The sequence below is a fragment of the Bos indicus genome, chromosome X, assembly GCF_029378745.1.
Source record: "Bos indicus isolate NIAB-ARS_2022 breed Sahiwal x Tharparkar chromosome X, NIAB-ARS_B.indTharparkar_mat_pri_1.0, whole genome shotgun sequence".
Lineage (NCBI taxonomy): Eukaryota > Metazoa > Chordata > Mammalia > Artiodactyla > Bovidae > Bos > Bos indicus.
Window position 1 is genome coordinate 80441078 of NC_091789.1, and position 26671 is coordinate 80467748.

At 34.9% G+C, this 26671-nt stretch overlaps 1 protein-coding gene across 7 annotated transcripts in view; it reads left to right on the forward strand.

Moving 5' to 3' along the window:
- ATRX (ATRX chromatin remodeler) overlaps positions 1-26671 on the forward strand; it is a 285985-nt gene that overhangs the window by 85818 nt on the left and 173496 nt on the right. For 3 of the 7 annotated variants that reach the window (XM_019955726.2, XM_019955722.2, XM_070784203.1), the window contains 7 exons: positions 10909-10964; positions 11852-11904; positions 12785-12909; positions 16064-16177; positions 20177-20286; positions 22035-22102; positions 22407-25465. In XM_019955726.2, coding sequence (XP_019811285.1) covers positions 10909-10964; positions 11852-11904; positions 12785-12909; positions 16064-16177; positions 20177-20286; positions 22035-22102; positions 22407-25465 — 3585 coding nt within the window. The remainder of the gene's footprint in view (positions 1-10908; positions 10965-11851; positions 11905-12784; positions 12910-16063; positions 16178-20176; positions 20287-22034; positions 22103-22406; positions 25466-26671) is intronic. The other 4 variants (XM_019955724.2, XM_019955723.2, XM_019955725.2 and 1 more) reach the window with 4 other exon arrangements.

The window sequence follows — 26671 nt, forward strand, 5'->3', positions numbered from 1 at the left end:
AGTCAACTCTTCGCATGAAGTGGCCCAAGTACTGGACTTTGAGCTTTAGCATCATTCCTTCCAAAGAAATCCCAGGGCTGATCTCCTTCAGAATGGACTGGTTGGATCTCCTTGCAGTCCAAGGGACTCTCAAGAGTCTTCAACACCACAGTTCATAAGTATCAATTCTTTGGCACTCAGCTTTCTTCACAGTCCAACGCTCACATCCATACATGACTACTGGAAAAACCATAGCCTTGACTAGACGGACCTTTGTTGGCAAAGTAATGTCTCTGCTTTTGAATATGCTGTCTATGTTGGTCATAACTTTCCTTCCAAGGAGTAAGCATCTTTTAATTTCATGGCTGCAGTCACCATCTGCAGTGATTTTGGAGCCCCCCAAAACGAAGTCTGACACTGTTTCCAGTGTTTCCCCATCTATTTCCCTTGAAGTGATGGGACCAGATGCCATGATCTTAGTTTTCTGAATCTTGAGCTTTAAGCCAACCTTTTCACTCTTCTCTTTCACTTTCATCAAGAGGCTCTTTAGTTCTTCTTCACTTTCTGCCATAAGGGTGGTGTCATCTGTATATCTGAGGTTATTGATATTTCTCCTGGCAATCTTGATTCCAGCTTGTGCTTCTTCCAGCCCAGCATTTCTCATGATGTACTCTGCATAGAAGTTAAAAAGCAGGGTGACAATATACAGCCTTGATGTACTCCTTTTCCTATTTGGAACCAGTCTGTTGTTCCATGTCCAGTTCTAACTGTTGCTTCCTGACCTGCATACAGGTTTCTCAAGAGGCCGGTCAGGTGTTCTGGTATTCCCATCTCTTGAAGAATTTTCCACAGTTTATTGTGATCCACACAGTCAAAGGCTTTGGCATAGTCAATAAAGCAGAAATAGATGTTTTTCTGGAACTCTCCTGCTTTTTTGATGATCCAGCAGATTTTGGCAACTTGATCTCTGGTTCCTCTGCCTTTTCTAAAACCAGCTTGAACATCACGAAGTTCACGATTCACATATTGCTGAAGCCTGGCTTGGAGAATTTTGAGCATTACTTTACTAGCGTGTGAGATGAGTGCAATTGTGTGGTAGTTTGAGCATTCTTTGGCATTGCCTTTCTTTGTGATTGGAATGAAAACTGACCTTTTGCAGTCCTGTGGCCAGTGCTGAGTTTTCCAAATTTGCTGGCATATTGAGTGCAGCACTCTCACAGCATCATCTTTCAGGATTTGAATTAGCTCAACTGGAATTCCATCACCTCCACTAGCTTTGTTCCTAGTGATGCTTTCTAAGGCCCACTTAACTTCCCATTCCAGGATGTCTGGCTCTCGGTGAGTGATCACACCATTGTGATTATCTTGGTCATGAAGATCTTTTTTGTGCAGTTCTTCTGTGTCTTCTTGCCACCCCTTCTTAATATCTTCTGCTTCTGTTAGGTCCATACCATTTCTGTCCTTTATCAAGCCCATCTTTGCATGAAATGTTCCCTTGGTATCTCTAATTTTCTTGAAGAGATCTCTAGTTTTTCCCTTTCTGTTGTTTTCCTCTATTTCTTTGCATTGATCGCTGAGGAAGGCTTTCTTATCTCTTCTTGATATTATTTGGAACTTTGCATTCAGATGCTTATATCTTTCTTTTTCTCCTTTGCTTTTCACTTCTCTTCCTTTCACAGCTATTTGTAAAGCCTCCCCAGACAGCCATTTTGCTTTTTTGCATTTCTTTTCCATGGGGATGGTCTTGATCCCTGTCTCCTGTACAGTCCATAGTTCATCAGGCACTCTATCAGATCTAGGCCCTTAAATCTATTTCTCACTTCCACTTTATAATCATACAGTGTGGACGTTAGGAATGCTTAACAATAGAGAAAAAAGTGCTGATAGAAACTCTCACTTGGCCCAGTGTTCTATAGTTTTTGTTGTAGTGATTTTGTTGTTAGCCATATACAAATTTGTTACATTTTTAGCAAATTATTTCATTTTGGGGGTGCTATTTTAAATTCCCTGGCTTTTAAATCTCAAGTTCTAATTGTTCATTGCAATAATTCTGTTATGTTTTTTATGTTGACCTTTATTCTGTGAATATGCTCTAGGTAGCTTCTTTTTCATCTTTCAAATTTATTGAAATTTTCTACCTAATCTGGTTGTCTGCAAATTGGGTCATGTTTATTTCTTACTTTCTATCGTATGGCTTTTAATTCCTTTTCTTGTCTCATTATGCTGCGTAGGACTTTCTGTATTTTCTGTTATTATGTTGAAGAATGATAATAGACATCCTCTTGGTATTTCTGATATCAGTGGGAAAGCATTGAACTATTTTATCATTAAGTATGATGGTTCCTGAATAAGATTTTTGTAAATATTCTATCAAGTTGACAAAGTTCCCCTCCCCTAGCTTTCTAAGTTTTCTTTCCTAAAGTGATATTTTTACTGAGATAGATGTAGATTCACATGCAATTGTAATATATGCACAGCTCTTTTGTACTTTGCCTAGTTTCTCACAATAGCAATGTTTTACAGAAGTATATTTTCAGTTAGCCATGTTACTGATATCTACCAGTATGACTCAGATTTCCTCAGTTTTATTGTACTTTTGTATTTGTGTTAAGTTCTACACAGTTTTATTACAAACATGAGTTGGTTCATGTTTGCATCACCACAGTCAACATGCAGATTTCTCATCTTGCCCTTTTGTAATCATGTTCAACTGTCTACCCATATTCCTACCTGTGCCTAATACCTGGAAATCACTAATTTATTCTCCATTTAAAAATTTTTTTTTCATTTTAAACATGTTCTATAAATGGAATCATATAGTTTGGGATTAGACATTTTAGGATTGTGTTTTTTCACTTAGCATGATTTCCTTGGGATTCACCCAGGTCATTGCATGTGTCAATAGTTCTCTCCTTTTTATTTCAATGTAGTGTTCTATGGTATGGGTATACTACAGTTGGTTTAACCATTTACTTGTTAAAGGACATCTTGGATGATCCCAGATTTGGGCTGTTACAAATGAGGGTGCTGATAAACATTTGTGTACAGGTTTTTGTGTCAGTGAAAATTTCATTCCTCTGGGATAAATGCTCAGGAGTGCAGTTGGTGGGTCATTATGATGGTTGTATTTTTTTTAGAAGCACTCCTAAACGGTGTTCCATAGTGGCTATGCTGGTTTATAGTCTCACAGCAATTTAAGAATGATCCATTTTTCTGTATTCTCTCCAGCATTTGATTTTACCATTGTTTAAAAAAAATTAAGAAATTAGACATTCTGATAGATACCTAGTTATAACTCAGTGTGGTTCTAATTTTCATTTCCCCAGTGACTAATAAAACTTTTAACACCATTATAGAGATAAAAATCACAAGTTTACAGTGTACAGTTCAGTAGTTTCTAATATGTTCACAGATACATGCAGCCATCACGACAGAAAATTTTATAATATTATTACCTGAAAAAGAAACCCCATATTCTTTAGTTATCACCCTCTATGCTGCCTTAAGCAACCACTAATCTACTTCCTCATGGTTTTCCCTGTTTCAGACTTTCTTATGAATTGTCATTCTATTACATGTGGTACTTTGTGACTGGCTTCTTTCATTTAGTGTAAAGTGTTCAAGGTGTATTTATGTTGTAGTGTATATTAGTATTTCATTTCTTTTTTTTTTTTCAGTGTTACAGCTCTATTTTATTTAGAAGATAGCAGGAGAGTGAGAGAGAGAGAGAGAGAGAAAGAAAAGAGTATTTCATTTCTTTTTATGACCAAATAACATTATTTTATATAGAAATATCACATTGGTTGTTTTGTTGATGGACAATCTTGTTTCTACCTTTGGTTATTATGAATAATGCTACTCTGAACATTTGTGAACAAGTTTGTGTGTGGCCACATGTTTTCATTTCTCTTGGTTATATACATAGGGGTAGAATTGCTGAGTTACATGGTAACTCTGTTAAATCCTTTGAGGAGATATCAAACTGTTTCTTGAAGTGGCTACACCATTGCATGTTCTATCCAACAGTGTATGAGGATTCTGATTTCTCTGCATCCATGCCAACAGTGCTTGTTATCTGATTTTTGATTTTAATTTTAGTCAACCTAGTACATGTGAAGTTGAGTCTTATTATGGTTTTGGTTTTCATTTTGCGTGATGGCTAATGACATTGAGTATCTCTTCATATATTTATTGGTAGTTTGTATATATTCCTTGGAGAATTATCTACTTAGATCCTTTGCTCAGTTTTAATTGGGTATTTTGTCTTTTTTATCATTGACTTATAAGTATTCTTTATATCTTCTAGACTTCTATTAAGATAAAATATATATAATGTAAAGTTTACTCTTTTGACTAATTTTTAATATACAGTTCTTTGGCATTAAGTACCTTCACATTGCTGTGTGTGTGAATCATTACCATCCATCTCCAGAACTTTTTCATCTTCTCCAACTGAAACTCTGTACCCTTTAAAGTCACTAACTTCCAAATCCACTTTACCCCTAGTCCCTGGTGGCCACTATTGCACATTCTTTCTCTATGATTATGACTACTTTAGGAACCTCACATATGTGGAATCTACAGTATTTGTCATTTTATGTCTGTCTTATTTTACTTGGCATAATGCCTTCAAAGTTATAGTCAGTGTTATACCATGGATCAAAAATTTCTTCCCTTTTAAGACTGGATAGCATTCAGTTGTGGAGAAGGCAATGGCACCCCACTCCAGTACTCTCGCCTGGAAAATCCCATGGACAGAGGAGCCTGGTAGGCTGCAGTCCATGGGGTCGCTAAGAGTCAGGCACGACTGAGCGACTTCACTTTCACTTTTCACTTTCATGCATTGGAGAAGGAAATGGCAACCCACTCCAGTGTTCTTGCCTGGAGAATCCCAGGGACAGAGGAGCCTAATGGGCTACCATCTATGGGGTCGCACAGAGTCGGACATTACTGAAGCGACTTGGCAGCAGTAGCAGCAGCAGCATTCAGTTGTGTAGATGTATGTGTTTCTTTAATTTTCTTGATGATTTCCTTTGAAGCACAAATGCTTTTAGTTTTGATAATGTCCACTGTATTTATTTTTGTTTTTGTTGCTTATACTTATGGTGTCATTTCTAAGAATCTATTTCTAAATCTGGGGTCACAAAGATTTACCTCAGTGTTGTTTTCTAAGAGTTTTATAGTTTTAGCTCTTATGTTTAGTTCTTTAGAGTTAATTTTTGTATGTGGTGTAATACAGGTCTCTAACTTAAGTTTTTGAATGTGAATACATAGTTGTTCCAGTACCGTTTGTTGAAAAGACTATTTTCTTCCTGTTGAATGGGTGTAGCATCCTGTTGAAAATCATTTGACCATAGACATAGGGGTTTATTTCTGAACTTTCAGATCTTTTCAGCTGATTCTTATGTCTATCCTTTTGCCAGTACCACACTATATTGATTATAGTTGTTTTACACTAAGTTTTAAAATCTCTAAGTGTGAGTCTTCCTATTTTGTTTTGACTATCCTGGGTTCATTTTAATTGTACATGAATTTTAGAATTAGCTTATCAGTTTCTACAAAGAAGCCAGTGGGATTCTGACATGGATTGCCTTTTTTAAAATTGTGGATTCATTTGGGGAGTATTGCTATCTTAATGTTGTTTTCTATTTAATGATCATGCATTGTTTTTGCCATTGATTTAAATCTTTAATTTATTTCAGTGATGTTTTGTAGTTTTCAGAGTATAAGTTTTAAACTTCTTTAAGTTTTTTCCTAAGCATTTTATTCTTTTTGATGCTATTATAAATGGATTGTTTTCTTAATTTTATTTTCAGATCATTCTTTGCAAGTGTATAGGAATGTAATTGACTTTTATTTTTCTCATATCCTTCAACCTTTCTGAACTCTTTCATTAGTTCTAATATTTTTTAGTGGATTCCTTAGGACTTCTATATACAATATATATTGTCTCCAAAGACAAATAGTTCTACCTCTTCCTTTTCAGTCTTCTTGCCTTTTATTTCTTTAACTCGTGGTTACTTGTTCTGGCTGGAATCTCCATTACAGTGTTGAATGGAAGTGTTAAGAGAGGATTTCCTTTTCTCATTCTGCCCTTAGGTGGAATGGATTCAGTCTTTTACCATTAAGTATGATATTGCTGCTGCTGCTGCTGCTAAGTCACTTCAGTTTTATCCGACTCTGTGCGACCCCATAGATGGCAGCCCACCAGGCTCCGCTGTCCCTGGGATTCTCCAGGCAAGAACACTGGAGTGGGTTGCCATTTCCTTCTCCAGTGCATAAAAATGAGAAGTGAAAGTGAAGTCGCTCAGTCGTGTTTGACTCCTAGCCACCCCATGGACCGCAGCCTACCAGGCTCCTCCGTCCATGGGATTTTTTGTAGTTGTTGAGTAAGTTCCGTTTGTTAAGTTTTTAAAAATAAATTTTATTTTTAAGAGCTATTTTAGGTGCACAGAAAAATTGAGTAGAATGTACAGAAATTTTCTATTATGCATCCCCATATATGCACAGCCTCCCCCAGTGTAAACTTCCTGTACCACAATTGTACATTTGTTACAGTTGATGAATCTACAGTGACAGTCATTATCATCCAAATGCATAGTTTGCATTAGATTTTACTCTTGGCGTTGTACATTCTAGGGATTTTGATAGATGCATGATGATATCTATCTATCATTATAGTATCATACAGGTTAGTTTAGCTGTGAAACTGTATACCCCAGATTGGGACTTGAAACCAATCCCGCCTCAGATGGGACTCAAACCCAGTGATGCCTCAGTTGGAACTTGGACCTACAATCTCTGACATAGGAGAGAACTCGAACCTCCCAAGCAGAAACCACACACCTGGTGTCAGAACTCAATGAAACTCAAGTTTTTTATGTCTCAGCACAGATGGAATTCAGCAAGAGGCAAAGTGATAGACAAGAACTAGATTTGTTAATATAGGATGTTTGTGAAGGGTATAAGCAGGCAGGCAAGAGGGCTCTGCCCCCAGAACTTAGTGGGTCACGTTTTTAAAATCAAAGGAAAAGTGAGGAGAGAGAGAAGACCACCTTCTGCTTACTTTGTAAAGATGTTGCAGGAAAATGGGATATGAGAGGATGGTCACATCCCAGGTCTTGGGTGAGTTCCTGGTATGAGCTGCCAAGTGAGGGTCCTTGGCTTCTCACAGGAAAGAACTCAAGAGTGAGCTGTAGTTAAGTGAAAGCAGGTTTATTGAGAGAAATACACATTCCATAGGCAGAATGCTTTCTATCTCAGAAGGTGAGAGTGGCCCTGGGAGATAACACACTCCATTAGAGTGTGGTCCATCTCAGAAGTTGAGAGCGGCCCTGGGAGATAACACACTCCATTAGAGTGTGGTCCCTCTCAGAAGTTGAAAGGCTCTGGGGTGTGAGGGTGGTTTGTTTTTAAGGGCTTGGTAATTTCATAGACTAACAATATTATTCCAACTATTTTGGTGCAGGGTGGGGATTTCTAGGAATTGAGCCATCATCTTTTCTTAGCCTTTTATGGTTAGCCTAAGAACTCCTATGATGCCTGTAGGTGTGTCATGTAGCATGCTAATACATTACAGTGAGTGTATAATGAGACTCAAGGTCTACTGGAAGTCAAATTTTCCACCATCTTGGGCCTGGATGGTTCTTACCAGTTTTTATTGTATCCTCAATGACAATGTCATTCTTTTAAATGGTTGTTCCCTGCCACCTTCCCTCCTATCTCAACTTCAGCGACACTAAAAATCCTCTGGTCCATCTTTCCATTCTTCCCTATCCCCCAAATCCTTGGTAACCATTGATCTTTTTACTATTTCCATAGTTTTGTCTTTTCCCGAATGTCATGTAGTTGGACTCATATAGCATTTAACTTTTTGAGATTGGCTTTTTTCACACCAGTCAGTTCAGTTCAGTCACTCAGTCATGTCCAACTCTTTGTGACCCCATGAGCTGCAGCATGCCAAGCATCCCTGTCCATCACCAACTCCCGGAGTCCACCCAAACCCATGTCCATCGAGTCTGTGATAACATCCAACCATCTCATCCTCTGTCGTCCCCTTCTCCTCCTGCCCTCAGTCTTTCCCAGCATCAGGGTCTTTTCAAATGAGTCAGCTCTTCGCATCAGGTGGCCAAAGTATTGGAGTTTCAGCTTCAACATCAGTCCTTCCAATGAACACCCAGGACTGATCTCCTTTAGAATGGACTGGTTGGCTCTCCTTGCAGTCCAAGGCACTCTCAAGAGTCTTCTCCAACACCACAGTTCAAAAGCATCAATTCTTCAGTGCTCAGCTTTCTTTACAGTCCAACTCTCACATCCATACATGACCACTGGAAAAACCATAACCTTGACTAGACGGACCTTTGTTGGCAAAGTAATTTCTCTGCTTTTTATTTATTTATTTTTATTTATTTTTAAAATTTAAATTTATTTATTTTAATTAGAGGCTAATTACTTTACAATATTGTATTGGTTTTGCCATACATCAACATGAATCCGCCATGGGTGTACACATGTTCCCAATCCTGAACCCCCCCTCCCACCTCCCTCCCCATACCATCCCTCTGGGTTATCCCAGTGCACCAGCCCCAAGTTTCCTGTATCCTGCATTGATGCTGTCTAGGTTGGTCATAACTTTCCTTCCAAGGAGTAAGCATCTTTTAATTTCATGGCTGCAGTCACCATATGCAGTGATTTTGGAGCCCCCCAAAATAAAGTCAGCCACTGTTTCCACTGTTTCCCCATCTATTTTCCATGAAGTGATGGGACTGGATGCCATGATCTTAGTTTTTTCACATAGTAATATACATTTAAAGTTCCTCCATGTCTTTTCATGGCTTGCTAGCTCATTCCTTTTTAAAGCTGAATATTATTCCATTGTCTGGATGTACCACACGTAGTTTATCCAATTCACCTTTTGAAGAATATCTTGGTGTTTTCACATTTTGGCAATTATGGAAAAAGCTACTTATGAAGGTGTTGATATAAATAAAAAATACTTATAAACATCATCAGTGTGCAGTTTTTTGAGTGGACTTTGTTTTCAGCTTATTAGGTTAAATATCAAGGAATGTGATTGCTGGATCAGGTGGTAAGAGTTTGGTTAATTTTGTAAGATATTGCCAAAAGTGGGTGGATCATTTCACATTCCTACCAACAGTGAATAGTTCCTGTTATTCCACATCTGTACCAGCATTTAGTATTGTCAGTGTTCTGTATTTTATTCATTTTAATAGGTGTAGAGTGTTATCTGGAGAAGGCAGTGGCAACCCACTCCAGTACTTTTGCCCGGAAAATCCCATGGACGGAGGAGCCTGGTAGGCTGCAGTCCATGGGGTCGCTGAGGGTTGGACGTGACTGAGCGACTTCACTTTCACTTTTCACTTTCATGCATTGCAGAAGGAAATGGCAACCCACTCCAGTGTTCTTGCCTGGAGAATCCCAGGGATGGGGGAGCCTGGTGGGCTGCTGTCTTTGGGGTCGCACAGAGTCAGACACCACTGAAGTGACTTAGCAGCAGCAGCAGAGTGTTATCTTACTGTTTTAATTTTTGATCCCCTAATGAGATATGATGATGTGGAGCACATTTTCATATGCTCATTTGTCATTCATATATGTTCTTTGGTAAAATGTCTTCACATCTTTTGCCTGTTTTTAATCATGTTATTTATTTTATTATTTTTGAGTTTCAGTTTTTAAAATTTATTTTAGATAATAATTCTTCATTCGATATATCTTTTGCAAGTAGTTTTTCTCTGTAGCAGAAAGACATGTCTTATTCTTTTGAAGTTTGCTAGTATTTTATTAAGGACTTTGGCCTTTGTATTCATAAGTGGTATTGGTCTGTAGATTTCTCTTTTTATAGTATCTTTTCCGATTTGATATGATACTGGTCTCATTGAATGAGTTGAGATATATTTCCTCCATTTTTATTAGAAGACTTTATGAGAAAATGGAGTTAATTCTTTTTTTTTTTTTTTTTTGAATGTTTGGTGTAATTTGGTGGTTAAACCATCTGGACCTTTGCTTTTCTTTGTGGGTAGATTTTTGATTACTAATTCAGTCTTTTCAGTTACAGATCTGTTCACGTTGTTTATTTTTTCTTGTGTCAACTTCAGTAATTTATGTGTGTTTAAAAATTTGTCCATTTCATTTAGGTTATCTAATTTTTTGGCATACAATTGTTCATGATATTCCTTTATAATATTTAATTTCTTTAAGGTAAATAGTAGATCTCCTCTTTAACTTCTCATCTTGTGTCCTTTTTTCTTGGTCCATGTACCCTAAGTTTTTCTTTTTTTTTCCCAATTTTTCTCATCTTTTTAAAGAACTTATTTTGATTTCATTGATTTTCCTCTATTGTTTTTCTGTTCCCTGGTTCACTAATTTCTGTTCTAATCTTTATTATTTCCTTCCCTCTGCTTTCTTTAGGTTTAATCTACTAAAATCTTTACTGGTAAAGGAAAATATATTGGGTTTGCCAAAAAGTTCATTTGGGTTTTTCTGGAAGATGTTATGGGAAAACCTGAATGAACTTTTTGACCAACTCAGTGCAATTAATTAATAGTGTGTTTTTATTTTTAGTAGAAGATGGAACTTAAATTTTCTTTTAAGAGAAAATCTTTAAAAGGTTACAATAGGAAATGTTTTGATTACAAACTGCTCCTTTCAGAAACGCCTTTTAAAAATGGATTGGTATGTCAAAAGGGTGATTATAGGCAGAAAACATTTTTTAACCAAAGCAATATATTAAAAATATTTTTACTGGAGTATAGTTGATAGAAAACTCTTATATTTTAATGTGAGTAAAGCATTACCAATACTGCCATACAACATAGATAGAAAAATGGGTTCACAGAATTGTAGGTATTGGTGTTCTGTTTGATAATGCACCAAAGAGATAAATAATGCTTTCATTTCTTGTCTTTTAAGATAAAGCCAGTGGGTCTGGCAATAACTCTGATATGATGGAAAACAGCAGGGAAGAGGTAAGAATAACTTGGAGCATTTAAAAGATATTTATTACATACTACTAACCAACTAGAGTAGGTGTCATCAGTTTGCTTTTATTTAATATATGCGTGTGTTTGAGTTTACTCTTATAACCAAGTATTATTATAACTTTATTTTCAGTAATTGTTCACTTTTTGATGGTGTTTACTGTTTTTGTTAGTGCTGTGGTTTGTTTCACCTTAAGTCAGACTACTGAAGGCTAGCTAACAGGTATTTGAATGTTATTATATTGTAACAGTGGTGCTCAAGGGGATTGTTATGGGCATAACCTTATGGTTCTGAGATGGATATTCAGAATTTCTTCAGCATTATTATCAGAACCCATCCTGAGGTCCTTCATCTGATAATGCCAGCCTACACTGTGTTTTAGAATTCTTTCTACCCAGTGTGAAAAATTGAATCCAATAAAATACACTGATTGTATTGGCAAAATGGAGGTAAATTTAGTATCTCTGAGAAAATTGTAGAAGGTACTCTGTGCCATGTATTAGGATAGAGAAAATAACACATTTTTAGATTCTTAAAACTGTCTTTTGGGATCTGGTTACCTCTTCATCTTTGTTTTGTGTTTGTCGGCATAGGCCAAGATCGTGGTACAGCAGTGTATCATTTTCTATTCCTCAAAATTCAAAAGTAATAATTTAACAAAAAGAGATAGTCTTTTTTTTTTTTAAGAGATAGTCTTAAATCAAGGAAACCTTGAGAGTAAATGAGAATTAGTTATTGATGTTCCTTTTAGAAAAATATTTTAGGCATACAAATTATGTCTCATTCTACATATTATAGGTGTTGGTATAGGGAAATAATTGTAGGGATGGTTCTCAGAGTTTTACTCACTTTTGTACTTATTTCTTGCATTTAGGGAGCTAGCTCTGCAGAAAAATCCAAATCGTCAGGATCATCACGATCAAAGAGGTTGGTTGATACTGGAGGGAAAAAAGTTACTTTCTTTTTCAGGTTGTTTTATTTCCTTTTTATTAGAATAATCTGTTTTTTCCTAAACTTCAAGCACTCTTGTTCTAAGTAAACTATTTTATACAAGCATATATATTTTAAAAAGGGCTGTTGTAATATAATGAATCCTCTTGTATCTATCACTTGACTTTTAATTTTAACTAAAATTTTCCCAGGGGAGGATTTATTATGTACTAGTGGCCCTGGCAGTATATAGGTAATGCCTTTCAGATAATTTATGTGCTTTAAAAAAAAGGAGAAAAGGGAAAATGAAATGTTAAATGTCTCATGAGGCAATATGAGTGTTTTAGGGTTATACAGAATTGTCTAGGATGGGAAATGGTAGCCATAATAGTTATAAGGAAGTTATAAGACGATCAAAGAGTGGTTAAAATACTTATCTGTGTTAAATTGTCAAAGTGAATTGTACATAAAGACTGAAATTACTCCAAGCATAATGTAATGTGTAATATACTATGAAATATAGTTTTTATTAGAAGTTTGCAGTTTATTCTATTGGCCTTTTTTTTTTAATTAGTGAAAATAAATGTCTTTTAATAATCACAGTTTGTTTGTTATTAACTTATTCCCTAAAGTACTGATTCTTAAATAGGAGTTCCCCTCTAAATACTCTTTACCTTTTTTAGAATGTGCATGCCTTGGTCCTGCTCAAGACCTACTAAATTGTAATGTGGTATAGAGATGTATGCTTCCCTAGGTGATTCTGATACGTATCTCTGGTTAAGAGCCACTGCTTAATCTAAACATGTTATTTATGTTATTTGGGTGTTTTTCAATTGTCAGAAATGTCTGTAATTCTATGGACTTAATTTTTTCATAGGAAACCTTCAATTGTAACAAAGTATGTAGAATCTGATGATGAAAAAACTTTGGATGAAACTGTAAATGAAGATGCTTCTAATGAAAATTCAGAAAATGATATTACTATGCAAAGCTTGCCAAAAGGTAAAGTGTATTAATTTTTTATATGAAGTTAAAGTTGAAAAATATCTTTAAATGTCATTACTATAAAATTAGAAATTGATTATTGTAAGCTGTGTGTCAAGGACCAAACCTGACATTTTAGTAGCAGTGGTTTGGAAATGTATTAGTATGGTAATGATAATGTGTGTTCCTGAGGTTAAATATTTAGAATATATAGTCAGGTTTGAAAAGAAAACTTATTTTCTCTTTCCATTGGTTTCTAGTTTCCAAATTATACTTGAATGTGGAAGTTGGTTTAAATGCTTAGTATGTTAAGTTTTGGTTCAGTGAATTTTAATGTGCTTGCTTTACAGAAAAACATAATGAATACACTGAAAACGTCTCAAAAACATTTAAAGTTTAATTTATTCTTACTGCATTCTTAAATTCCCTAAGATTCAAAGTGAAGTTATGTGTTAAATTTGATTTAGGTATATTTCTTGTAATTATCCTTTTTAAAATGCCTTGTCACATTTCCTCTCAACTGTTATGTTTCTAATCTTAAAAGTTGCATTGATTAGACTGGGGCCAGGGTAGGGTGGATAGGGGAGAAGCCAGATGAAAATCTTGGACTTTTCATAGCTCAAGTCTAAGAGCAGTGTGATTACATGATGAGAGAATGACATGGTCTTGGTAATTTCATGGTGTTTCAGAATCAAAAGTTTTGATTTGTTTCTTTATTGAATAATATGTTCAAGGCTCTTAGATTTTTCAGATTTGTTATCACTGATCATTTACAGCAATGTTTACTACTTTATTCTCTGTCTCTACTTATGTTTATGTGACACATGTTTTGATTATGGAAGTTTAAAAAATGATGAATAGGAGGATAATACATTTCTTGACTAGGAAAAATTAGGAGTTACAATAGATAAGAAATGATGAATGAGAGGAGGAAGAAAGAAGAAAAATTAATGGGCCTACCATTTACATGGCTTTGAAAATCATTTTATGTAATGGTTTTGGTGGCCTAAAGCAGAAACAGCTAACATGGCAGTCTGAGTTTCATAGGTAGTGATTCACTTTGGATTATTACATTCTCAGTGGTTGTTAGTGGAAGTCCTTATGATGGCCACTGGGTGAGCTAAGAACTAGGAGTTCCAATGTTTCTTTTAGTGACATTATGGAAGAAAGTTAGTATGGGATGTTATTAACCTGAACTAAGGGTAATTCTCTTCCACCAAACCAAAATAGACCTGTTTCATAAGGTCAAATTTGGTTGTTTATCACTATTGTTATAATACTGAGTATGTATAAGTACTGGACTCCTTAAAAATTAACTCATTTAACTCTCAAAGCAATGCTGTAAGGTAGTTATTGTTTCTACTTGTAGAGATGAAGGAACAAATTCAGAACTCAAGGAACTTTTTTAGCTTTAAATTAAAAAGCTAAGATTTGAACCCAGGTCTGCCTGAATCCAAAGCTAGTGAGTGCTCTTTCCACTCTGCTGCTTTGCTTTCATTTATAGAAGAATCTTCATAAAGAAATCTTTTTTTTTTTTCCCCCGGTGTGTGTGTGTGGGTGGGGGGTGTTATCTGTAAATCTTTAGCTTTTTTCAAATGCCAGGGCTTCTCTGAGAGTACATATGTGGAATGGTTGTTGTGAATAAAGGTTTTTTTGTGTGTGTGTGGATATTACTTATATTTACCAGCTTGTAAAAAACTCAATCCTTTGTGCCCTATTTGCCCCCGTTTTTTCAGAGACTCAGAAATTCATTTAACCTCGGTTAAACCTCACTGCTGACTAACAAAGACCTATGTTTCAGGGAAACAGCCCCTGACAACTACCAGGTTTTACAGTTCGCCCTTCATATCCGTGGGTTCTGCCTCTGCAGATTCAACCAACCTCAGATCAGAAATATTTGGGGAAAGAATTCTGGAAAGTTCCAAAAAGCAAAACTTGAGTTTGTCATTTGGCAGCTGTTTATATAGGGTTTACATTGTGTTGGGTATTGTAAGTAATCTAGAGATGATTTAAAGTATACAGAAAAATGTGCATAGGTTATAGGCTATTTTACATAAAGGACTTGAGCATCCACGGATTTTGGTATCCAAGGGGTCCTGGAACAAATCCCTCATGGATACTGAGGGACAATTACACTTTCTTAATTGTTGTCAGTAATGCCCAGTTGGGCTTTTCTGGTGGCTCAATGGTAAAGAATCTGCCTGCCAACGCAGGAGAAGTAGGTTCAATCCCTGGATCGGGAAGATCGCCTGGAGAAGAAGATGGCAACTCACTCCAGTATTCTTGCCTGGGAAATCCCATGGAGAGAGGGGCCTGGTGGCCTACAGTCCTTGGGTTCACAAGAGTCAGACACGACTTAGCGACTAAACAACAACAATGCCTAATTACTAAGCCCAGCAATATAGGTAAAGTGAGACCTAGACCCTTTTTACCATGCCTCTGCTTTATTTGCTCTTGAGAGATTAAAATGAAAAATTAGCAGCCTCTCTCCTCAGTTCACATGTTTTATGGCTAAGAGAGTACATTCTTTCTAAAAGATTCCATAGGGACCAACAATTGATTTCATTCTGCAATTTATTGTTATAGCACTTGAGCTTAAGTACCTAAGGCAATATTTGTTTAAAACTCTTTAAGGACTTTCAGGGTACTGGAACTTTGACTTAACTATTTAGGAAATGGTACAGAATAGTACAGCAGTAATAGCAGAATATAAAACAACACTTAAGAATATTTTGCTGCCTTTATGGTTTAGCTTATGAGAAGAATAGGATGTCTTTAAAGCTTTCTTTTCTGATCCTTTTGTTTTTTAAACTGTGGAACTTAGCATAGATGTTCATAGTCAAAAAAGCTTTTGTGATAGGCAGTATAAAAATTGAGAACTGGGCTAAAGCTTTTTAACTTTATTCACACATTTCTGTTACAAATCAGTTCATAATACTTCCCCCCCCACCACCATTTTTTATGAACTATGTTTCCAACAAGTAATTTGATTGTTGACACCTGGCCCTTTTACTATTTCCCTGTTTTATTTATTATTGAGAGGTCCTTATATAAATATTGAAAGCTTGAAAGAAACAAAACTATGTTCCAGCAATGTTGGCTTTATCTGGAGTCTTGTACTTCACTTGCACATTTAATATGTGTAATGGTTTTTTAAATGAAATCATTCTAGGTACAGTGATTGTACAACCAGAGCCAGTGCTGAATGAAGACAAAGATGATTTTAAAGGGCCTGAATTTAGAAGCAGAAGTAAAATGAAAACTGAAAATCTCAAAAAACGCGGAGGTAAATACAAGTGAAAATGAAAACATGAGTTTAAATTGCTGTTTATGACCATATTGGAAAATCTGATGTACTTACTAAAAATACCTCCACTTTTCTGCCCATTGTTTTTTAAAAGCACTACTTAAAAATAACTTCTGTTTCTTTCTGAGCTCTGAAGCAGAAAAGGTTAAACACCATTGATTAAAATACCTTTGCCTTCAGTGGCTATTAAGTTATCTCAAGAAGCTTAGTATTTCCTTCTTACACATGTCAGTTCTGTAATGCTTATATGCCAGGATACCATGTGTTCCCTCTCACCTGAAAGAATTTTAGATTTGGACAAAGTCTTGCACGTGGCCTTCAGATAACTTTATACATATCTAAAACATTGTTTCAGAGAGTGATGAACATCTGCTTTAGTGTCACCTTGGGTGCTTATATTAAAAATGCAATTCCCTTGACTCCACTAGTGACGATTTAGAATTTCTGGGGATGATGTCAAGACCCTACTCCGGTTTGTTGTTATGTGCATTAAAGTCAGATATCTGTTGGTTTAAGGATATCAGTGTAGATATGAATAGGAAGGAGAAGGGAACTAGAGCTAGGAACCTTCCTTTCATCTGTCTCAGTCACCTCTTCCTTTGTCTGTCCACCCTCACTTACACACACAACAATTGGCTAGTCATCTGTAGAAAGTGAGCATGAGGAAGATTCATTTAAAAATTCACTACAGTGAAGTTTGTGTCCTACTTGTTTGTGTGTGAGTTTAAACTAGTGCCTGTATGTATTTTTGGGGCATATTAACAGAGCCAGAATCCGTTATGATAGAAAGAATGCGTCTCTAAAAGATAGAAATGACACTAAATTTCTAAATGGAAGTGTAATGGAAGCCTGTCTGTTTAATATTTATCATTTTAATTGTGAAATTATAGAGTAGTTCTTATTTTGCTGAAATTTTGTGTAGATTTTATTCCAGTGCTATATGATATCTTGGTGGTACCAGTAAAATATATCTGTATTTGTACAATAGTATATTGTATTAGATGTGTGTATAAATATATATATGTAAATTTTCAGATTCAATTCATTATGTTTAGAGATCAAGAAAATGTAGTTTAGTCTTTTGTCCACCAGGGGGTGTTCTGCCTCTTTCAAGCATAAGGAAGATTTTTTTGAGACTGCCATTGCAGCAACAGAGCTCACCAAACTAAGTAGTAGTCTTTAAAATAAGAGAATCAGCAAGTAGAAGATGATGATAAGGACCAGCAGTAAGAGTTTTCTTTCTTCTTATTTCTGATTATGGATCCTCTAGGAAGACAGATAACTAAGTATAGTGCCTTGTGTCAAAATTAATATCTAGTGGTGTCTTTTGGGGAGGGACTCTGGAGTAGTCAGTGCCTCAGATATGGATAATGGCTAAAAGGAGAATAAAAAAGAGTTACAGTTATCGGGGAGGGTGATTTTAGTGCTAATTTACTATGCTGCTGGTATTTGGTCTGAGCTGATATGTCTCTGGAACATTTTATTGAGTGTTCTGTGTAAGAATGTTTATATTGTGCTTAAGGGAATATGTGTGTTTATAGCCATATGATAGCTAAATCTTTTTTGTTAATTTTTGTCTTAATAATTTGCTACATCTTTAAGCTGTCGGAAATCACATAGGATTTTAACTGTTTTTACCTATATACCCATGTATGAATGAACTAGTGATCTGAGGTACTGAACTGGTAGTTAATATTCAAACTTCATAGGAAGTTAGTTCTAAAATTGAAGTCTAATTTAGGAAACTGTCAAGAAGGTAAACTTTATACATAAAATAGTCTTATAATGATTTGAAACAAAATTAAACATAAAGATATTGACCATTTAAGGAGCCATTGTTTTTTTAAATACCATAGACGATTTTGACATCCTTTCCCTAGTTCAGTTGTTAGAAAACATATTTTACATTTAATTTTTCTATATGACAGAATAATTCTCTCCTTAGGTTTGATAAAATGTATTGAGGTCAGAAATGAAAATGCCTCTTTTCCATTTATATGCTGTATTATAACCATTATTTCATAACTAAAAAAATAAAACATACATCCATAGAGAGATGTCTAGTAAAGTACCACTTAACCAGTTTACAATATTTGCTTCAGATCTCACTTAAATAAAGTATTGGTTTATTCCTATTTCCTCTTTTGCACTTCAGGTTGTGATTATTTGAAGTTTGTGTGCATATGTGCTGTTTCCATGCATGTTTTTATATTTTTTTTTACCTAATTTTGCTCAAAAAGTATTTGTTTTTCATTTAAAAATATACATAGTAGTATCTGTAGATATCCTTTTTCAGCATTTTTTATTCAACTTTGATTTTGAAATGTATTCATATCAGTAAATGTATAATGGGTTTTTTACTTTTCACTGTTCTATAGAATTCAGTTATATAAGTAAATCACTATCCATTTCCTAAATGTGAAATTATTTCTAATTTTTTGTTTTCAAATTTTTCCCAATTGCTAGTTAGTACTTCAGTGAATATCTTTTATGATTCTTTATGCACATTTGGGGAAAATTCTCCATTGGATCACTTAGCTTTTTAAAATTCTTGAGTGATATATGTGCAAAAGCATAAAGAATATGCTTAATATTATCTAACATTGGATGAACATTCAGACTCTAGCTTTTCATTACTTTGTTAGCTTACATGAATGTAATCATTATTTGATATGAAAAAACACACTGTAAATTTATTTGTGTTTAAAGTACAGAATATATGAATACTCACAATCAAATACTAATGCAGGATGGTATGATTTAAAATAAAATATAAGCAGCTTTATAGAGTGTGATGGTGCCCTTATACTTTGGTTAACCTTTTTTAACTTCTGCAAGTAAAAATATTTGTGCTGATACTTGGTGCTTTGGACCTTAGAACTAAGAATAACACAAAATAGAAAATTAAAAGGTGAGAAATACCTATGTTGTTTTGTCTTTTTGTTAGGGACAGAGACAATTTCTTTTCCTTTTTATTTTTTTTAAGTCTTATTCCCTTCCCCCCCCCTTTTTTTCCTTCAGTGAATGAAGGCATTTTCACTGGCCTCTTTTGAGTCATATTCTACCATCTTATTTGGATAAGAGTTATTTGCACATCAGAGTCACCTGTAAAACTTTCAGTGGGTTAGGGATGGGAATGGCTGTCCCTGTTTTTAAAAGATTCTTTGATTCTAATTTTCAGTTGAGATTGTGAAGCACTGTGTAGAACTAGAGATGAGGGTGAGGCAGAAGTTCCTTTTATTCTTGTGTAGGTTATCTTCAATCTGTTTTTCTGCAGAAACTGTGGCATGGGACTCTGTCAAAACCCAGCCATTCTGAGGTTTTCCTGCCAAGATAGATATACCTGCCAATCTTATTTGTCCATATTTGGAAATAGTGGACAGTGCTGATATGGACTTGACAATGGAGTAGATATAGAAAAAAGGCAGGTTAATGGGGATCGTGGATAGTATTGAAGGGACTTTGAGGAAGGAAATTGGTAATATAAAGTTATCAGGTTTTTACATACTTTTGAAAGGATCTGTATAGACAATTCCATTTTGAGAATAAAAATTTTATGGTATACCTAACTAAAGTATAGGGTTCCAAAAGAATCTATTCCATGTATTTCACTTGCTTCTCCATTCTTTAAGAACTGATGCTGAATTTATTTGTGAAGCAGTAGCAAAATGAAAAGAGCTCTTGGCACCTATTTTTAGAACTTCTTTTATGGAATCTCTTCATGTTATGTCAAGTTGTTGTGAGAAATAGGGTTTGCATCTGTAAAAGGGAACAAGTTAGCTCTGCAATTTGTCAAGGTTGTCATGTTTTTAGTAAGTCCATAAAATTATTAACCTTTTTATTTGTATCCAAAATGTCATTTTCCCAAGGATTATGAAGTATTTAATTTTCAATTTGAATGTTGGGAAATGCTAACTAAAATATATGTCTTTTTATATGTGTGTCTATGTGTGAATAATGGTCACTCTTTTCTTCTAGAAGATGGGCTTCATGGGATTGTGAGCTGTACAGCTTGTGGACAACAGGTCAATCATTTTCAAAAAGATTCCATTTATAGACATCCTTCACTGCAAGTACTTATTTGTAAGGTGTGTAATGATCTGTTGATAATTCCATAAATATTTGAATGCTTAACATGTGTCAGACTTTTGATGCACAGTGATGAAGATGGAAATGGTTTATGCCATTGGAGGGCATATACTGTAGTGGGGAAGACAGCCATGAAAGGGCCAATAAGTGCTACGATAGGGGAGATACCGTGTACTTTGGGAACACATGAGAAACCATTGTAATTTGGAATTGATATATAATGGAGATGATACAGCTGATGTCTGAAATATAAATGGGAATTAGCTTGGTAAAGTGGGATTGGTTCAGTATATTTTAGGCCAGAGGCAACATGATATTCAAAGACTCATAGGTGAGGGACAATGTGGTGTGTTGGAAAATTGCAGAGTATATGTGTGTGCACACATATGTTTTATAACCTTCCCTCTTTATAAACTCTAATTACTCAAATCTAAACTCTCCATGTAGAGTAGTGTTTTGACTTAATTTGGAGATTGTAGATTTTAAAAATATTTCATATGTATTGAAGATAATTTTAATAGTCTATGTAAACTTTTTTATAAGTAATACCTTGGAATTAATTTTAAATGTCTACTTTATCAAGAATATCATTTCCCCAACTCATATTACTGCTAAATTAATCCTGTAGTAGTTTGTTTCCCAATAAAATATCTACTTGAATTGTAGGGGCAGACCAGACTTTCCTTAATTAGAGTTCCATTTGTAGATCTTGCATGAATTTTTGATAGATGTAGACCGACTGAGCGACTTCACTTTCCCTTTTCACTTTCATGCATTGGAGAAGGAAATAGCAGCCCACTCCAGTGTTCTTGTCTGGAGAATCCCAGGGACGGGGGAGCCTGGTGGACTGCCATCTATGGGGTCGTACAGAGTTGGAGATGACTGAAGTGACTTAGCAGCAGCAGACCAACTTAAGCTAAATTTACTGCCTAAGAGGCAGTAATTTGTGTCCTTCCTTTTCTTGAATTCAGTTCAGTCAGGCTTCTAGTTTTAAATTGTGACAGCTGAATTTTGCATCTATTGGATTTGTAATGTGCATTCCTTTTTTCTTGTATATGTAATTGTTTTTTTTCAAAGGCCAATCTATTGAGCCCAGGTCAGTAATCAGTAGTTGTCATCAGTGGTCATGGAACCTTCCCTTTTCTTTAGTTCCAGTGAGAAGGAATTTAAAGTCAGACAGATTTGGATTTGAATATCAGTTTTGCCTTTGTAATTGTATGACTTTTGGAGATTTATTTACATATTAATGAACCAAAGCCTTGTCTCTCAAATTGGGCAGTAATACTGCCTATCTTACACAGTAGGTGTTGGAGATTTAAAGATAACATAGGGCAGAAAAGGATACTATTGCTCAGTTCTACACACAGTAGCTGTTTATATATGATGACTATTAAATTAGTATTAAGTAACAACAAATCTAATACATTTTTATGTAGATCCTTGGTAGCTAGCCATATGAGATCAGAAATTTGCCTTACCAAAATCTTCTATCAATTTTTATATACGGAACAGTGGTACTTGATGATATGGAAATCTGTTTTAATTTCTTGAGCTATTCTTGTGTCTCTAAAGTACTAGTTGGGGTGGCACAGTGTTTTTGCTTTGATTCTCTAAAACACACATACACACACATATATAGATACATTCCCTTTACTTTTTTAATGACTTAAAAATGAAGTTTTTCTCCTTTAAGAATGTTAAAAATTTTGAGTAAATTTCCCCTTTCTCTCTCTTTTTTTTTTAATAGAATTGCTTTAAATATTACATGAGTGATGATATTAGTCGTGACTCAGATGGAATGGATGAACAGTGTAGGTAGGTAATAAATCAAGATGAACTAAAATTCAGTGTTGTCTACTTGAGGGAAAATTCTTATATAGTCTGTTATTAAATCTTTTTTTTTTTTTTTTTGTGGTATCATCATTGATATATTTAATGGAAGGTTTTCTTTTCCACATAGCCCTTGATTTATATCTTAATTCTCTAACAAAGAATAAGTAAATGACCTAAATTACTTTGCTATTAAATTGTTGGCAAGAAATTTTAATTGGTTTAGTACTATAAAGATTTAAAATGAGTTTCATTTTTGAATAATATTTTAATCTTTAAATAATTGCAGATGGTGTGCAGAAGGTGGAAACTTAATTTGTTGTGACTTTTGCCATAATGCCTTCTGTAAGAAGTGCATTCTTCGCAACCTTGGTCGAAAGGAGCTGTCTACAATAATGGATGAAAACAACCAATGGTATTGCTACATTTGTCACCCAGAGCCTTTGTTGGACTTGGTCACGGCGTGTAACAGCGTATTTGAAAACTTAGAACAGTTGTTGCAACAAAATAAGAAGAAGATAAAAGTTGACAATGAAAAGACTAGTAAAGTATATGAGCATGCACCCAGATTTTCTCCAAAGAAAAACAGTTCAAATTGTAATGGAGAAGAAAAGAAGTTAGATGATTCATATTCTGGTTCTGTAACCTACTCTTATTCAGCACTAATTGTGCCCAAGGACATGATTAAGAAGGCAAAAAAACTGATTGAGACTACTGCCAACATGAATTCCAGTTACGTTAAATTTTTGAAGCAGGCAACAGATAATTCAGAAATCAATTCTGCTACAAAGTTACGTCAGCTTAAGGCTTTTAAGTCTGTGTTGGCTGATATCAAGAAAGCTCATCTTGCATTAGAAGAAGATTTGAATTCAGAGATTCAAGCTTTGGATGCTGTAAACAAAGAGAAAAATACCAAAGAGCATAAAGTCATAGATGCTAAGTCTGAAACAAAAGTAAGAAAAGGAGAAAAACCTTGTGTTTTGGAAAGGAAGGATATTTCAAAATCAGAAGGTAAACTGTCAAGAAAGCAGGTGGATAGTGAGCATATAGGTCAGAGTGTTGCAGTAGAGGAACAAAGAGCACATAAAAATGACAGTACTGAACATAAGAAATCTGATAAAAAAGAACCTCAGTATGAACCTAGTAACACTGCCGAAGACTTAGACATGGATATTGTGTCTGTTCCTTCCTCAGTTCCAGAAGACATTTTTGAAAATCTTGAGACTGCTATGGAAGTTCAGAGTTCAGCAGAGTATCAGGGAGATGGCAACAGTGGAACTGAACAAGAACTGGAGACTTCTGTAAAATTAAATATTACTTCAAAAGACAACAGAGGAGGTATTAAATCAAAAACAACAGCTAAAGTAACAAAAGAATTATATGTTAAACTCACCCCTGTTTCCCTTTCTATTTCCCCAATTAAAGGTGCTGATTGTCAGGAAGTTCCACAAGATAAAGATAGCTATAAAAGTTCTTGTCTGAACCCTAAGCCAGAGAACTGTGAACTTGGACAGGAAAAGAATGATAATGAGCATTTGGCTAAAAGTGAAGTTCCGTTACTTTCAGAAGAATCTGATCTTCGAAGATCCCCGCGTGTAAAGACTACACCTTTGAGGCGACAGACAGAAACCAACCGTACAACATCTAATTCAGATGAAGAAAATAATGAAACAGTTAAGGAGCAACAAAAACTTTCGGTTCCAATGAGAAAAAAGGATAAGCGGAATTCTTCTGACAGTGCTATAGATAATCCTAAACCTAATAAATTGCCTAAATCTAAGCAGTCAGAGATTGTGGATCACATTTCAGATTCTGACGAAATGCTGACAATCCTCAAAGACATGCCCAGTATGAGTCACAGTTCTTCAGATACTGATATTAATGAACCTCATACAAATAACAAGAAGACTTTTTATTCAGAGATTCAAAGAGGGAAAGATGATAAAAGAAAAAGGAAACGAAAAAGTTCTACTTCTGGCTCAGATTTTGATATTAAGAAAGGTAAATCAGTTAAAAAGGCTATAATTTCTAAAAAGAAACGACAAAACCAGTCTGAATCTTCTAATTATGACTCAGAATTAGAAAAAGAGATAAAGAGAATGAGTAAAATTGGGACTGCCAGAACAACCAAAAAAAGAGTTCCAAATAAAGAATATTATGATTCTTCTGAAGATGAAAAACACAGCAAACAAGGAATGGATAATCAAGGTCATAAAAGTTTGAGGACTGCACAGGAAGGATCATCTGATGATGTTGAAAGGAAACAAGAGAGAGAGAATTTCTCTTCAGCAGAAGGCACAGTTGATAAAGACAAGACCATCATGGAATTGAGAGATCGCCTCTCTAAGAAGCAGCAGCCCAATGTTTCCTCAGAGAGTGCTGATAAGCTTTGTTCTGGGAAAGAGGAGAGTTTTAATTCTCCAGAAGATAAAAAGGTTGCTGAATCTAAAGGAAAGAGTAAGCACCAGCGAACCAGAATGTGTCAGAAAATACTGGGTGGCTTATGTGATGTTGCTGAGAAGTTCTCAGAGAAAGAACAGAGTGATGAATCCTCTGAAGATGATAACGAGCAGAGCAAAAAGGAAATTGAAGAAAAAGAAAAGAAAACTGCAGACTTGAATAAAAAAGTGATGGAACAAGAGTATGAATCATCATCTGATACTACTGAGAAATTACCTGAGGGAGAAGAAATTTGTGACTTTCCTAAAAGCATAAAACAAAATAAGAGCTCAGCTGATGGGGAAAAGAAATGCAAAAAAATTAAAGATAAAGCTTCTAAAAAGAAGGGTGAATTATCTGATAATTCTGAGAAGTTACCAGGGAAAAGAGAAAGTTGTGACTCTTCAGAAGATAAGAGGAGTAAGAATGGAACATCCAGTAGAGAGAAGAAAAGGTTCAACTTGCCTGAAAAGAGTTCAAGGAAGAGACAGGATTGTTCATCATCTGATACAGAAAAATATTCCATGAAAGAAGATGATTGTGATTTTTCTGATAAGAGACCAAAAGGAATAGAATTAAGGGAAAGAAGGAATTTAAATTCAAATAGAAATAGCAAGGAAGTACAAAGTGGCTCATCTTCTGATGTTGAGGAAAGTTCTGAAGATAATAAAAACCTGAAGAAACAAAGAGCTTTAGCTAAAAAGAAGGCAGGCAGTATAAAGGAGAAAATGAGAAACTCCTTGAGAACAAGCACTAAAAGGAAGCAGGCTGACATTACTTCCTCATCTTCTGATATAGGAGATGATGATCAGAAATCTGTAGGTGAGGGGAGCAGTGATGAGCAGAAAATTAAGCCTGTGACTGAAAATTTAGTGCTGTCGTCACATACTGGATTTTGTCAATCTTCAGGTATGGGAAAACAAATAGAATATTTATACTTTTCCCCTCTTGAATAACTACATTGTTTATTTTCTCTGTAGTCAGTCAAATGCAAGGCTACTTATTGTGTAGGAAAACACCATTTAAAAATTCTTTAGAGATTTTCTAGAACCTCTTTCTCCAATTTTTTTTGTCACCATTGGGAGGTATTTGAAACATTATTAGTGTTCTGTATCATGTATACCAAATTTGTTGGGTAAATTTCTTTATTAATGTTTAATGCTTTTCTTTGGAGTAATGAAAAGTAATTTATGAAGGAAAATCAGACTGTTGATAGTAGTTCAGTGGATATTTACTCATGTAATGGAGATGAGTGCTTGTTATGAGTATGACATGTTATGTGAAAGTTTTAACTGCTTTGCCATGCATCTGACTTTTATTTTTTTATTTAATTGGAGGCTAATTACTTTACAATATTGTGGTGGTTTTTGCCATACATTCACATGAATCAGCCCTGATTTTTAAATTGGGCACATTAACTTTGTGTCTATGAAATCCTCTGAAAAATTTAAATTTACTTTATTGAAACCTATTGCTGATGCTCATCATTTTTTTTTCTAATAACATGAACAGATGTTTCCATTTTTAACATTAACAAAAGAAAAAAAGAAAAAAATCCAGAAAGTACATGGATTACTCTACCCTGATGAGATAGAGCACTAGGACAATAAGGGTGTGGGTCAATGATACCCCCTCAAAAAATTAAAAATATTTATCATTATGGCAGTTCTTTAAAAAATAGTTGTGTAATAAATGTACACTTGTTGCTCATATTGTATTTTTTAAGTCAATAAAACCTGTCAGTTAACCAAGGACACTTAAAATTTATTTTAAAATTTTTGTAAAGGAGATTGCAGTTACTATTGTGTTCCCAGCAGAACATACGAACATTTACATGTAAGAGGAATAAGCAGTTCAGGTTAGATATTGCTGCCAAGTAAACTTTGGTACCACCTTACAAAATTTTAAATTTTGAGAACTTAGATTTTTGAATTGCGTATAAGATCGTGAACTTGTATTCAAAACATAATATAATAGTTGCTTTGATATCAATTCAATGTTTTGGTTATCAGGTTAGTCGAAAAAACTCTCATTAGGATTAGAGTGTGAGAATAATAAATTGTGATTAGTTACATGGAGTATTCTCATTTGCAAATTCTAGACTGTTGGAATAAT